At 35.2% G+C, this 14,588-nt stretch overlaps 1 protein-coding gene across 1 annotated transcript in view; it reads right to left on the bottom strand.

The window, feature by feature from the left end:
- Window positions 1-14,588, bottom strand: part of hob (bridge-like lipid transfer protein family member hobbit) — an 844,941-nt gene that overhangs the window by 690,671 nt on the left and 139,682 nt on the right. Inside the window, exons 10-11 of the mRNA XM_090409957.1 lie at window positions 14,336-14,394; window positions 4,732-4,891 (exon numbers count right to left, since the gene is read on the bottom strand). Of these exons, the coding sequence (XP_090266083.1) occupies window positions 4,732-4,891; window positions 14,336-14,394 (219 nt within the window). The remainder of the gene's footprint in view (window positions 1-4,731; window positions 4,892-14,335; window positions 14,395-14,588) is intronic.

The raw sequence follows: 14,588 nt of genomic DNA, 5'->3' as shown, positions 1-14,588 counted from the left end.
GGGATGAAGAATTTCTGTGTAGTCATAGATAAAGTCATAGAGTTAAAAAATATATATGTTGAGAAAAGGCATTATAAAGAACTTGGTCTAAAGAACAATTATTCTTCATCCAATTTTGCTGCCATTAATAAGTTCAGTTGGGTAGACTGATAGTTGCTTGTCAATAACATATATTCATTTGTAAAACAATTAAGTAATAGTCAAAGTGTGAAAGATTAATTTTTATAATTATAATAAACAAAAGGAAATCTCTCAAATTAATTTTATGAAGCAGAAGACCTTAATACAAATATAAAAATCCTCATATTAAGGTCATCATCTGAAGTACACACATATTTGTACATACAAACAGGAACAAAGTACATTAAAGTTCACTGCAATATATTTCAGCCTTAGCACACACACAATTATAGTAATAACTATTGAGTTCAATTATCTAGAATAATGTTATTTTAAGAGAGCTGAAGAGAAATAATGATGGAAGCAATTGTATAATGATGGCCTACTGTCCTATCCTGGCCTGTGCATTTTTCATGTATGCATAAAAAGAGTTCTGACAGTTTTATTTACTTCAGTGTGAAAGACAGAAATGTTAATTACAAGGGTGGGTCCATAAGTTTCTGGCCTGACTAACTTTTAGAGGTGATAAAGAAAACAAATGTGTCACTTTTCACCGTAATCTCCCTTTACTTCATCACACTTTTCACATCTTTGAATTAACATTTCTATGATCTTGAAAAAATAGTCTGCACTTTTGTCTGCAAAATGACCTAAAACTGCATCTTTCATCTCACTGTCATCTGCATATTTTCTTCCTTGAAGATATTTCTTCAGTTTCGAGAAGAGGTAATAGTCACTGAGTGCTAGATCTGGGCTGTAGGATGGGTGTTCAATCTCCTGGAAGCCACAGTCCTTCATTGCAGCCTTTGCACCAATAGCCGTATGGACTGAAGCATTGTCGTGAAGCAAGCAAACACCATGACTCAGCATTCCTCATCTCTTCTCCTTTATGGCAACATGCAGTTTGTGCAGGAGTGAAGCATAACATTCTACATTCACAGCGGCATTCCTTTCCTTGAAGCCAATCAAGAGAATTTCCCGTAAATCCCAAAAGACTGTTGCTATGATCTTCTTGGTGAACTGAGTAACCTTGGCTTTTATCGGCGGTGCTTCACCTGGTTTGCACCACTCCTTTTGGAAAGAGGATCATAATAAAGGACCAAGATTTCATTTCCAGTGACAATGGATTCCAGCATTTCTCTCTGATTCCCTTGGCAAAGCTCTAAAAACTTGTGGGAACAGGTCACATGGTGCTCCTTCTGAATTGAAGAGAGAGAGAAGTCAGGGCACCCATCTTGCAGTGATCTTCTTCATGTGAAGCTTCTCATGAATGATGTTAAAAACAGTTGTTATAGAAAGCCCAACCTTACTGAGATTTCTTCGAGCTTCAGCCATTTGTATCGAGCACTTCCTCCTCAAGAGACATTTTCCTCAGTCATCACTTCCACAGGCCGACCATCAGGTGGATCATCTTCGATGCTCTCTCTTCCTAGGTGAAACTGTTTAGTCCATTCCTTCACAGTGGAATACGAAGGAGAAGCTTCCCCATAAATACCATCCAATCGCTGTTTGAGAGCACTTGGAGAAAGCCCTTCTTTGGTGAAAAACTTTATCACAGCATGGTACTAGATTTTTAATATTATAGCCACTTATTGTACCACGTGTTAGTCAAACGAGTGCCACCAACTGAATTATGCAGGTAGAGAGTTGAAACTGGTACACTAAGCTCCCCATACATGGTGCTATCTTTCATGGCATTTTAAAATCTGCACAAATTTTGCATTTCAGACTGGAAACTTTTGGAACCTACCTCGTATAGTGAAACTATGATTAAGGGAGATCAACTGCTACCAAAATTAGTGACTTAGTTGTATTAGTGAAAAAGACGGAAGAAATGAACAAATTCTTTCTCAATCTTTATCTACACCTCAAACACAGCACTGATGCACTATAGAGTCTTGTACCTCTCGTGTGTAATATTCAAAAAAATTTCAAGATGACATTCTTGGATAATGATATTTTAATATATAATAGAACAGGATTCCTGAATTATCAATATCCCCCCCCCCCCACACACACACACCACCACCAACAAGGTACCAATATACCAGAAACTTTCAGGACTTACCATGGGTATGATGATCATAAAAAGTATATACCTGATCAGAAGTTGCTTGATTGAGAGGTAAAATTAGATAGCCAAGAGGAGACCTGCTTACAGCCTGTAAACAAAGCAGAGAATTGGCCAAAGCTTCATGATGTGCAATCCTTCCCTTCTCATGATGCATCATGTTATTACATATCTACCCGAACATAAATGAGGACAGGCTAAGATTTGAAAGTTAACCAACCAAACTAAAATCTGTATTCAATGAATTAATAATCGCAAGAAAATAGCACGATGAAATAACATGCCAGATGGGTCATCACCAAAGTTAAAGTACTTATTGCTTTCATCAGAAAATCAGGGTGAATAGGGAAAATTCAGATAGCAGAACCACCTCGATGGAATTGTAAACAAGACACCTTCACCATAAGTGTCAATGAAAAAATAAGTGAAATAGTATAAGAATTAGAGAAGTATCACACTGACATTAACATAATTTCGGCTACTGAAATGAAAATTAAAAAACAAGTGACATGCTGCTAAATAATGACCATAAAGATGTTATATTCAAACAACAACAATCGAGAAAAGGAAGTTGTAGTTATAGTATAAATGCTAGACATGAAGATACACCCTGAATGGCAGTCAGTTTCAAGTAAAGAAAAATTAAAAGTAAATTAAAGATACCAAGAAACTATATACGTGGTTTAATCCTTTATCTAAGTGTAAGCAAACAAAGTTTGCACCTGAGGTATTTTCAGGACTGGGGCAACTCATATAAGGAAGCTAAGACTTGCCTTAGTATCCCATAATGCAAAGCACATCTCCTTGCAGACATGTATAATGCTATGCACTATGAGAAGGGTCACTGCCCAGACCGGTTTCAACCTTTATTGAAGTCTCTTCAGTGAGAGCCAGACCCAGAAGTGATACTAAGGTTGAAGTAATTCAGAAGTCATATTTCCATATGCCAGTTGCCAAAAGGTGTCACACCTTATTATTAAATTACTCTGGATTAGAGAAAGATGTTAGAAGTTTTTTTCACTTGGTTATACTATAAATTAAAGATACCGAGAAATTATATACTTGATTTAATCCTTCATCCAAGAGTAAGCAAACAAAGTTTGCGCCTGAAGTATTTTCAGGACTGGGGCAACGCATGGTAAAGGTGGTATGACTTCATATCACTTGCCTTAGTATGTGTGACCCTTCTCATAATGCATAGCATTATACATGTCCGCATGGAGATGTGTTTTGCATTATGGGATACTAAGGCAAGTGATGTGAAGTCATACCACCTTTGCCACGAGTTTCCCCAGTCCTGAAAATACTTCAGAAGCAAACTTCGTTTGCTTACACTTGGATAAAGGATTAAACCAAGTATATAATTTCTGAAAATACTTCAGGAGCAAACTTTGTTTGCTTACACTTGGATAAAGGATTAAACCAAGTATATAATTTCTTGGCATCTTTAATTTACAGTATAACCAAGTGAAAAAACTTTTAACTTCTAATGAAAAATTAAAAGATTTTTCTTGTTGGAGACCTAAACAGCAGAGTAGAATATAATTACCATGAAGAAAAAACTAGACTATGGATATAAAAAAGAGAAATGAAACCTGCTTCCTTCTATTCCTGTATTAACTTTCAAATGCCTTTCTAAATGATAGGCAGCTTAAGAGCTCTACTGAAAACTAATATGTAGATGCTTACAAAAATTAGGTGTTAACTTGTTTTTGTAAGAATCAAAACAGATAATCTCTGTCTTATCAGAGAGAGAGACTATCAGTTCTGATGAGCAAGCCCTCTAAAAAACAGACCTAATTTAGTGACGTATTCATAAAAAACAGTGATAACAAAAACTAGTGAACTTCATCAGAAATAAGCAAGAAAAAAAAAATCTCAGACAAAATTAAAATTAAAATGTTTTGTTAGTTCTTCTCAGGTTTCCCCTGCCTCCTCTCCACTGAAAAATCTTCAAGGTGGCCAAGAGATGTGCCAATCAAGTACACCTAAAACTAACCCAATACAAAGAAAACAGTATAACAGCTATTCAGAAAAACAAGCACACAAATGATAAGATTTATCAAGTAAAACTGAGCCTTATTAATCATGAATTAGAAACTTTAAACAGAACTGACAGAAAAGTAGTTAATCCTTCTATTAAAACATGGTTAGAAAACTATTTAATAAGGACTAGGTATAGAAGTAAGTGATGCAATCAGTTTTGTTTGTTTGTTTTTTTATTTAGTTTTCACATACACACACACACCACTCCACCACCATAGGCCAATGCTAGAGTTAACCACTCATAAATTGGATCTTCTGCAGGATGCTGCAACACGATGTAGTTTAGATCTATTTGTACTATAGATGATCTTGAAGTGAAAATTAAAACACTGAATAACTAAATTTATTTTAAGTTATTTACTCAAACACAGTAGTGGTCCCCATAAGTTTATATATTTCTTCAAACTTGTGTTAATAAATATTACAGGATGAAATTTTCATTCTGAATGAAATCTCCCTGAGATAAGTAATACATGATTTTAATACAAACATACCTTTAAACTAAGAATAATCATTCTTAACATAGTGAATTGCTTGTGGCTGCTTGCTATGGTTAAACTCTGTACATCTAACTGTGACTGCATAGAAGGATTTCCATTAATAACATCATTCCTGAAGCTGGCTGCAATGGATTTCACATGAACAGTAAAAACCCTGTGTTACGATAACAATAAATAAAAGATAAATGTATAGGACTGAACACCACTGAAAGAAATTTATTATTAGAATAAATGCTCATAAGCAAAATAACAAATAAATATATATATATATATGTTTAAAATTATTAACTGACTTAAACACTGAGAAAAAATATAAGAGATTTAATAAAGTTTCACTATTAGTTACATCGGAAATGCTGACTTCGTCAGGTGAATATACTACCATGGAGTACTGACGAAGTCGGCATTTCTGATGAAACTAGTAGTGAAACCTTATTAAATCTCTTGTATTTTTTCTTGGTGTTTAAGTCAGTTAATAATTTTACATGTTATTTAACCGAGTCAATTTCTGTATACATATATATATTTATAAAATTAAAATTTAACTGACTAGAATCCGAGAAAGTATAATAAAAAACTTTAATAAATCGCAACAAGTTTCATCGGTGTTCCGACTTCTTCAGGTGAGTAAGAAATAACATGACTTATAAAAATAACAAGGTAAAAAACATGAACTTTCCAGCTTCATAAAAAGAAGCAGAATAATAAAAGTCATATTTGAATAGGTGACCGCATGCTATTGTTGGCATGAGTTGAATGTGTGTGACAGCTAATTTCAGAGTGCCAGTATTGGATTACTGTGCTATGGGAATCAGGCAAATTGTAGCTTAGATTGTTGTTCAAGTGTAAAGGATCCAGAACTATTTCTTTGAATTCGTCTTTCAAATTCATCCTTGCATATATATAAATTGGTTGTGCGGTCCCAATAAACTTGGTGTGGCCGTTCTTTGAGGTTAGAGTTTGTGCAGAAGAGAACATGACTGGAAAGGGTGCTCACTTGTGTTCTACTGTAGGAGCTGTCACGTCTATGTTCTTCAAGACGAAGTGAAATAGATTTATCTGTCTCGCAAAAATAAGGTCGACTACAGTCGCACATAACTTTATAAACACCAGGAAAATGCAGTTGGTTGTGTTTTGGTTGACTCAGAAAAGAACGAAGTTTTGGCAGAGTAAAATTCCAGAAAGATTTCTTAGAAAACTCGCAAGAGAACATCTCTTAACAAAGATAGAAAAGGCAGCTTCTTTATTACCAAACAAAGAAGCTAAGCTCCTCCGTATGGAAGCAATTTTCTCTATAAATAAAGCTAGACCTCCACCTGACAACATTTCTTACTCTGAAAGGAGAGCTATCAAGTCCTTGAAAGATAATAGTAACATAGTTATCCTTCCAGTAGACAAAGGGAATGCAACTGTCATCTTAAACAAGTCTGATTACCATAATAAAATCTTGGAACTTTTAAATAGTGATACTTACTCAGAAATTGCTAGTGACCCTACGATGGAACTACACAATAGAACTAATAATTTATTAAAAACCACCTTAGAGTTACAAAGAAACATTCGGCTTTCTCTTAGGTCACTTCATCCCTTAATACCTCGACTGTTGGTCTCCCCAAGATTCACAAAACTAACTGCCCACTCAGACCTATAGTTGAAGGCATACACTCTCCTACTTATAATCTTTCCAAATACCTCACAAGTTTTCTAAGAAATCTTTCTGGAATTTCCTCTTCACATATTAAAAACTCTGCAGATTTTGTTTCTAAAATCAAGGACATCAAACTTAAAAAAACAGATTTAATGGCCAGTTTTGATATTGTTTCTCTCTTTACAAATGTACCTGCTCAAGAAGTCCTCGATCTTCTCAAGAACAAATTATCAAAAAACTCTTTGCTCTTCTCTGCCATTGCATAAAGTCAGGATACTTCAAATATGATAATAAGATCTACTTACAAAACTCAGGTCTGGCTATGGGCAGTCCACTCTCTCCGATTCTCGCGGATATATTTCTCAACGATTTTGAAGAAAAAGCCATTAACTCCTTTCACTTTAAACCAAAAGTCTGGTACTGCTATATTGATGATATTTTCCTCATCTGGGAAGATGGTGTCAATAACCTCTATTTATTTTTAGACCACCTAAACAAGTGCCATGAAAAAATCTCTTTCACCTTCGAACTGGAATCAGATGACTGCCTTCCCTTTTTAGACCTCAAACTTACCAGACGTGCTGAGAGCATCAAAATCTCAATTTTTAGAAAGCCTATTCATACTGATAGATACCTTCATGCTTCCTCCCATCACTATCCGCCACAAAAATGTGTTATTATTTCCACCTTAGCTCATCGAGCCAAATCATTACTTACAGAAGAAACAGAAATTGAAAATGAACTCCTTTTTCTTAAAAAAACTTTTAACAATGGTTTCTCTCCAAAGAAAATTGACAAATTTCTTTCCCCCAGGCACTCAACTACTTCTGAGTGCAAGTAGCACTCCTATTCAAATCTTCCTGAAGGGAATTAACATCAGCAGTGCTACTTATAATTCTTTCCAACTTTTCATCATCAGCAAACAAATGAAGATCCTCAATCCACATGATATATCATTTAAAAACAAGTTAAACAGCAGGAGCCCAAGAACAGGACACTGGTTACCCTCCTTTTTTGAGACAATCTCCAAACCATCTAACCAATATACTATCTATTCCCATCTTCTGCAGCTTGTACACCAACTTATTTGGTAATCTATCAAATGCTTTTGCAAAGTCCAAGAATATCATTGTATATGATTCTCACTTATCTAACAAACCCGTTACCATATCATAAAATGAAAGTAAATTGCTAAAACAGGACTTACCCTTTACAAATGTATGCTTACCATTATAAAGAATGCTATGTCCATCAACCCAATCCTATATTCTATTCCTAACCAATCTCTCCAACATCTTGACCATAACTGCAGTTATACAGACTAGTCTATGATTGGAAACTTCTGTCTAGGACAATGTTTGTAGAGTGGTACTATTTTGCCTTCTTTCTACTCCTAGGAACCTTACTCACAAGTCAAGGCCACAGCCAACTGTGGTGTACATTCCTTAAGAATACATAGCAATATGTCATCCATTTCTACAGCCTTATACCTCCTCCAAAGCATTTTCTTTTCCAGCACAGCCTGCTTGATTTCACTGTTCGTCCATTTTACTCTTACTCTATTTACTTGCTTAACTCTTGGTATACAGGTATACATTGCTTTCGTCAGATACTGCCTTGTGAGTTTCCATGCATTGTCAAAATCTTTTCTGCTCAGCTCATCTATCCAACATACTGATGCTAACCGACTACAGAGCTTCCTATAATCACCAGCTTTATACTTCCACATGTATCATTTTTCACAGTAACCTTTTCTTGTTTCATCACTTCCCAAAAAAGTACCTCATGATCACTCTCACCAACTGGCAGCAGTGTCAACACCTCATTAACAACTATATCTTGTGAAGTCATCACCAAATCCAAAATAAAGCCTGTAGTTGCTTCAGTCACATGCTGCTTAAATATTTATCTCTCAGAATTTTAACAAACTCACTGTCCTTGTTCCATTCTACAGGGTGGCCATAAATTAACTTTCCCTCTTTGGAGGTATCTGCAGCTAAAACCACATTTTATATTGAGACTTTCGAAGGCATGGGGAGATGAATTCCACAAAAAAAAAAGTACCAAAAGTCGCCAATAGGGGAAATTTTGGTGCTGGTGGAGCTGATAGCGGTCATATATTTGCAGTAAACACAGGTAAAAAGGATTATGCAAATTTCCTACTGTGCATATGTGACAACAGTGCCACCAATTCCGCTTAAAAAGGGATTGGGAACGTTCAGGCAGTTATTCGAATGACTGACGAATTGTGCTCAATATGCATCCTACCTTGCCTCAGTGTGCATTACTTGTTACGTTGTTTTACCTTAAACAGTGCAATGCTGTAGCAGTCCTTCAGGAATTTAGAAGGCTTCATAACTTGCGTACAGGTCCTATGTCAGTTATGATTAAGTACAGGTCCTATGTAGTACTGAGAGCTATGATTAAAAAGTTTGAAAAAACTGGATCACTAGGAGTCAGACCTGGAAGAGGACGGAAAGCAGTACAAAAAGAGATAGTAGCAGACATTGCTACTGCGGTGTTCGACGACCCAGAGACCAGTACTAGTCCAAGCGCTTGTGCCATAGCTCACAAACTTGATATGGCTTATGGTACAGTCTGGAAAATCTTACGGAAAAAGCTTCATTTCTATCCGTATAAGTTCAGTCATGTGCAAGCACTAACTACCGCAGTTTATGATAAGCACATGACCTTCACACTAACGTTTCCTGCCCGAATGGAGGTCGACAATGACTGGCCTTGGAGAATATTGTGGGGTGATGAGGCTCATTTTTATCACTGGGTCGGTCAACACACACATCTGCAGAATTTGGGCATCTGAACATCCCCAAGCGATCCAGCAAGTACCACTGCATTCTCCAAAAGTAACTGTGTGGTGTGGCTTCACAGTCGATTTCATAATAGGACTATACTTTTTTGAGCGTATTACCCCTACAGGTCCTGTAACCTGCTCCATTACTGGAGAGATTTATCGATGAATGCTGGAAAATTTTGTCATTCCTGAATTGCAGCAAAGACTATGTTTGGACTCCACATTTTTTATGCAAGATTGAGCATGGCCACACATTGAACGTTCAGTACAGTGCCTTTTACACCAGTATTTCAGTAATGAGAGGATTATCAGTCAATTCTTTCCGACGGCATGGTTGCATCGATCCCCGGATATCACTCCATGTGACTTTTGGCTGTGGGGATATTTGAAATCCGTTGTGTATGTTGGTGGCATTCCCAACTTGCATGTCTTGAAAGAGAACACAAAAACGGGCTGTTATGAACATCCAATCCGACTCCTTACGCTCAGCTGTAGAGCATGTCGCACACTGGATGCAATTTGTTGTACACAAGAAAGGTCAGCACATTGAAAATCGTGTGTATGGTCCAGGAGACCCTGATTCTGATGAATAATACACTATTTCCTGTGAGTTCAATCACTACATTAATTTCTGTCTCTCTCGCAAGTTGTTGTTTTAGTTTAATTATTATTATTATCATTGTAACACGCCACACATCCAGCTGGAATGAGTGACGCGGCTGTCACTTACACTGTCAAAATGCTATTATTCCATTTTATCTGCCTTTAATGTAATTAAATGCTTGTTTTCGGCTCTGCCAGCACCCAAATTTCCCCTATCAGCAACTTTTGGTACTAAATCTTTTTTTCGCAGAAATCATCTCCCCATGCCTTCAAAAGTCTCAATATAAAATTTGGTCTCATTCCGTTTATTGGTTTTAGCTACAGATGCCTCCAAAGAGGGAAAGTTATTTTATGGCCACCCTGTATATTCCTGTAATTAAAGTCTCCCATCAGGATCACCTTCTTTTTAAAAAGATGCTCATCTAATTTGCCTAAACATTTCATAATCACTAAACATTTCACAATTGTTTATTGTTAATAGTTTCACAATCACAATTATTAATATTTCTTTTTAAACATTTGGTATTAAAGCATCCACAAATAACTTCTAAGTCTCCTTTTCTGTATCTTGAGTCTAACATAAAAATTCATATTAAATTAATTTCTAGCTCATGCTTGCAAGGAAGTAAGGCGAGAATTTTCATATCTAAAAGGTGGCAGATAATTTTGAGTGACTACTAACAACCACCTTGGCCTCCTTATAAATTAGAGGTTTAAAGTGACAAAAACTGATATCAGAGCATGGTTCCAATCTTCACTGTGCCATAGTAGTACATTACAATCCTAGCTGGGTCACAAGATGATATCCCAGAATGAAAGTCTCACAAAAGTTTAAATTTTTTCTATATGTCTGTGTATTTAATTACCAGTTTACTTTGAATAAACCCAGTCTCCTACCCCCAAACAATGCTCCACTAACTTCTGTCATACAGCCAACTGACATTCATCATGCTTTCAAGTAATTTTCAATCTTTTCAAAATTTCTTCTGTTGCTTGATATAAGAATACCAAGCTGGAAATGGTTTTGATTTTATATTCTTCTTGCCAGCCTGGTTGGCCGAGTGGTTAGTGTATCCACTCTTCAGCATCATAGGTAGAGATGACCTGCCTGGTATCTCAGCTTGGGCCTGGCTCCCACTGAAGAGACCTCAATAAAGGTCGAAACTAGTCTGGGTAGTGGCCCTTCCCTTAATGCATAACATTAGACATATCCACAAGGAGATGTGTTTTGCATTATAGGAGATACTGAGACAGGAGTGTTGGTAGCTTGCTCCACCTTTGCAACGAGTTGCCCTGATGTTGTACCACCTTATCCCACTCCTGAAGATACTTTCAGGCACAAACTTTGTTTGCTCACACTTGGATAAAGGATTAAACTAAATTTATTATACTCTAACCAAGTGAAAAATAAACTTCCAACATAGTATTAATGTAATTAATAATTAAGATGGTTTGATCAAAGAACCATAAGAACATAACAGGTTTTGTTGAATAATGTGTAATTTTAGATATAGAATAAGATTGTAATTTAATTTTATAAGAGTATAGTTTAATTTTAGATATAGAAAAAGAGTGTAACTAAATATAATTGGCAATTTTTAACTCCATTAAACAAAAATGAAATTATTTTATTGCCTATGAAAGATCGTAAATCCTCTCAGAGATCTAATTACAGAGCAATTAATTACTGATAAATCACAATACACAATGCTTTATTCTTATCTCTATGAGAATAACATAGTAAAACAATTTCTAAGTGCCAAGCAAGAAGTTTTTGTGCTTTAACATTTGATATAATAATGTCAGATATCTGTGAATCTTTTGTAAGCTTTCTTTAACTGTTTTCTGAGTTAGTCAATCTCTATCATGGGTAAGCAGATTTTTTCTTCCGGAAACTTGGGTGTTTAATCCTACAACTCAAGAAAATCAACTGCAGAACTGACTATTGCAGATAATAACGTACAGTGTTAGGGTCCATCAGATGGCAGTAGTTATCAGTCATACTTACTTCATGCCATTTAAAATCAATCACAATCTTCAGACAGTTAGCTATCTGTGATTGGCTAAGGAGTAGAGATTCCCCTCCTCACACACATCAAGTTTCCAAAAGTTAGTTAGGGCTAAATGGAATTTGCCTACCCCTTTGGGAAATTTAAAAAAAAAAAAAAAAAAAAGCTGACATCCTTTTGTTAACTATCAACCTCACATAAAGAGGCAGGATATCTACAGCACAATAGAGTTGTCTGTATATGGTTTAGGAACAAGAAGGAAAGTGGTTGTTTCTTGACGAGCCAAAGGTACATGTAATCAATGAAGAAAAACAACACCATGAGGAAGGCTGTTTGAAAGAACACAACTGGAATTGCTTGCCCCCTTTGGAGTATAAATGGATGTCAGCAATGTTTTTGTTATATATCTATCTCACACAAAAGGTTGGACATCTGCTGCACAACAGTGCTGTGTGTGTGTGTGTGGTTAAGAAGAAAGAAGGAAAATGATCGCTTCTTGAAGTGAAAGTTGTAATCTTTGAAGAAAAACAATATCACGAGGAATGCTGTTTGAAAGAGCAGAAAGAGGAGAATAAGTTGATATGTTAAGTATGAAGATAAACTGTGTATAAATGTCACCAGTAGATGCTTATTGTTTGATAATCTTAAACAAACGATGAGGAATGATAATGACCAGTTAAGTAGAAGAGAAGCCATGAAAATACTTAAGATAAAAACAGAATGTCTGTGAGAAAGTAATTAGAGTGACTAATGTATATGTGTGCATGCATGCATGCATATAGAAATACTTGGAAATGACTAGATACTAAACAAGGGTTCACAGATCATCTCAAATGTATGAAGTATAAAGGACTAAAAATTCATTTTATTCAGCACATAAACTAATTGCAGCAGACCATCACCTCAAATTGATAACTTCAACAAGCAATATTACTAAATTCAAGAAATAGACTAGGATGTAATCTGTCATGCATGCATGCTCAGACATTAATAGTTATCACTCATGGTGCTGTTCAGAAGAGGAAACACATATCTAGAGATAATCACTAACTAAATTTATTTAGATATTAGGCTATGATTTTGCCTTAGTCACCAAGGCATCTTTCTTTATGGGCACAAAAATATACACTAAGCACATACATGCAGGCATACATACACAGCAGGAGGGCAAACACAGATATCATAAAAAATATAGGCAGAATCCTACAGTCTGGTGAGAATTTTGTTGAAAGTCTCAACATTTTATTTTTATACTTTCCCCCTATTGCTAAGATTTGGGAGAGTCTCGTTCTCATAAATGGCACCAATAATGTTCTCCCATTTTAATTATTATTTTTTTTTTATTTAATACAATGCTGCGTCATTTCATTATGTAATTAAATTTAATTTCATTTCAAATCACTTCATTTTAAATTTAGGCTTTAATTATAATCTCATTTATATGTAACCACGCAATAGATGGCTCATCTCTGTAAACAGGATTAACACGCTTTGTCGTAGCTCCACCTTGTGATCATGCTGATGAAGTGATGATGACCAGTTAGTTTCTGGTTGAAATATTTGCAGTGATAAAATTATATTCTTGTGAACATATGTGTAATAAATGTTATAATGGCACAGGTTTCATTACAAATTCTTCCCTATCTTGCCCATCCAAGAGTATACAATATTCAGTAATCTGTAACTTATCATACATAGGGAAAACATTATACACAATCCCAATAAGAAAAAAAAAAGAAAAAAGAACAAATGACACATTAAATTTCCTTCTTATGGTAAAACAAGCCTTTCCAATCTTGTCACAAAATTTACTAGAAATGCACAGAGTTCCTATTCTGCACCAAAATCTGTTATGAAAGAAAATTTAGAGAAGCTTGTCAGATGCTAATTCATCATCCCAATCTCAACAAGAATGATGGATTAGTTCCAAGAGTCTGGAAACTCCATATAGCATTCAGCTATAGAACAACAGAAAAAAAAAACAAGATGGCAGAATTCCAATACAAGAAAACTTTAACAAACCAATGGGCATAACCTAAAGATAACATGACTATAGAGAAGTTAACAAGTAGCAAGCAATGTAGTTTTTCATTTTTATTTTTTTAAATCATTTTAATTTAAATTTTATTCTTCCCCTCTTTCTTTCCTTCACCAGAGGTTGGGATGGTGGACACAGTTAAGAAAGCAGTTATGCTCTAGTTTAATTATGTGTATTGTGATGTAGCTTGTATTTTAGTTCATTTGTATGTATTCTTGATGATGACCTTGTTATAGAAGTTGAAATGTCAAGGATCTTTTTTTTTTTTTTAGTTTTAATTAAAGTAATTGCTCTAACGTGTTTTTGTCTCCATAATTTCTATATTATCAATTATCTATCTGCTTGCCAACAATAAAAGACAAGAGCAAGAGGAAAAATATTATGTTAGATAATCATCTGTCATTCTACAAATTAACTTATGATATACCACTTATTTTCAGTATGATTATTTAACAATGCCCTACAAATATTTTGAGTAGGTAACATACCTGTGTCCACTTTCCCGCATTAATTTCACTGTTATGGATTCAATATTGAGATGCCCTGCCTTTAAGAAAAGAACAAATATCAACCACACTTATTCAAAATTGGAATACCTAAACAATTATAGTGTAGTTTTCTTTAAAAGACTTTCTTCAAAATAAAGTAAAAATGCAGGACTATTTCATTCAGATAAAATATGTCTCATGCCAGTAAGTTAGCTATACTGATCAATAATTACAAGGTTAAAAGTATGCAAGT

Source organism: Typopeltis vanoorti, chromosome 20 (genome assembly GCF_054136105.1).
Source record: "Typopeltis vanoorti isolate ZY-2024b chromosome 20, IOZ_Tvanoo_1.0, whole genome shotgun sequence".
Classification (NCBI taxonomy): domain Eukaryota; kingdom Metazoa; phylum Arthropoda; class Arachnida; order Uropygi; family Thelyphonidae; genus Typopeltis; species Typopeltis vanoorti.
The sequence above is the reverse complement of the archived record's forward strand: the minus strand, read 5'-3'. Positions and strand labels throughout refer to the sequence as shown.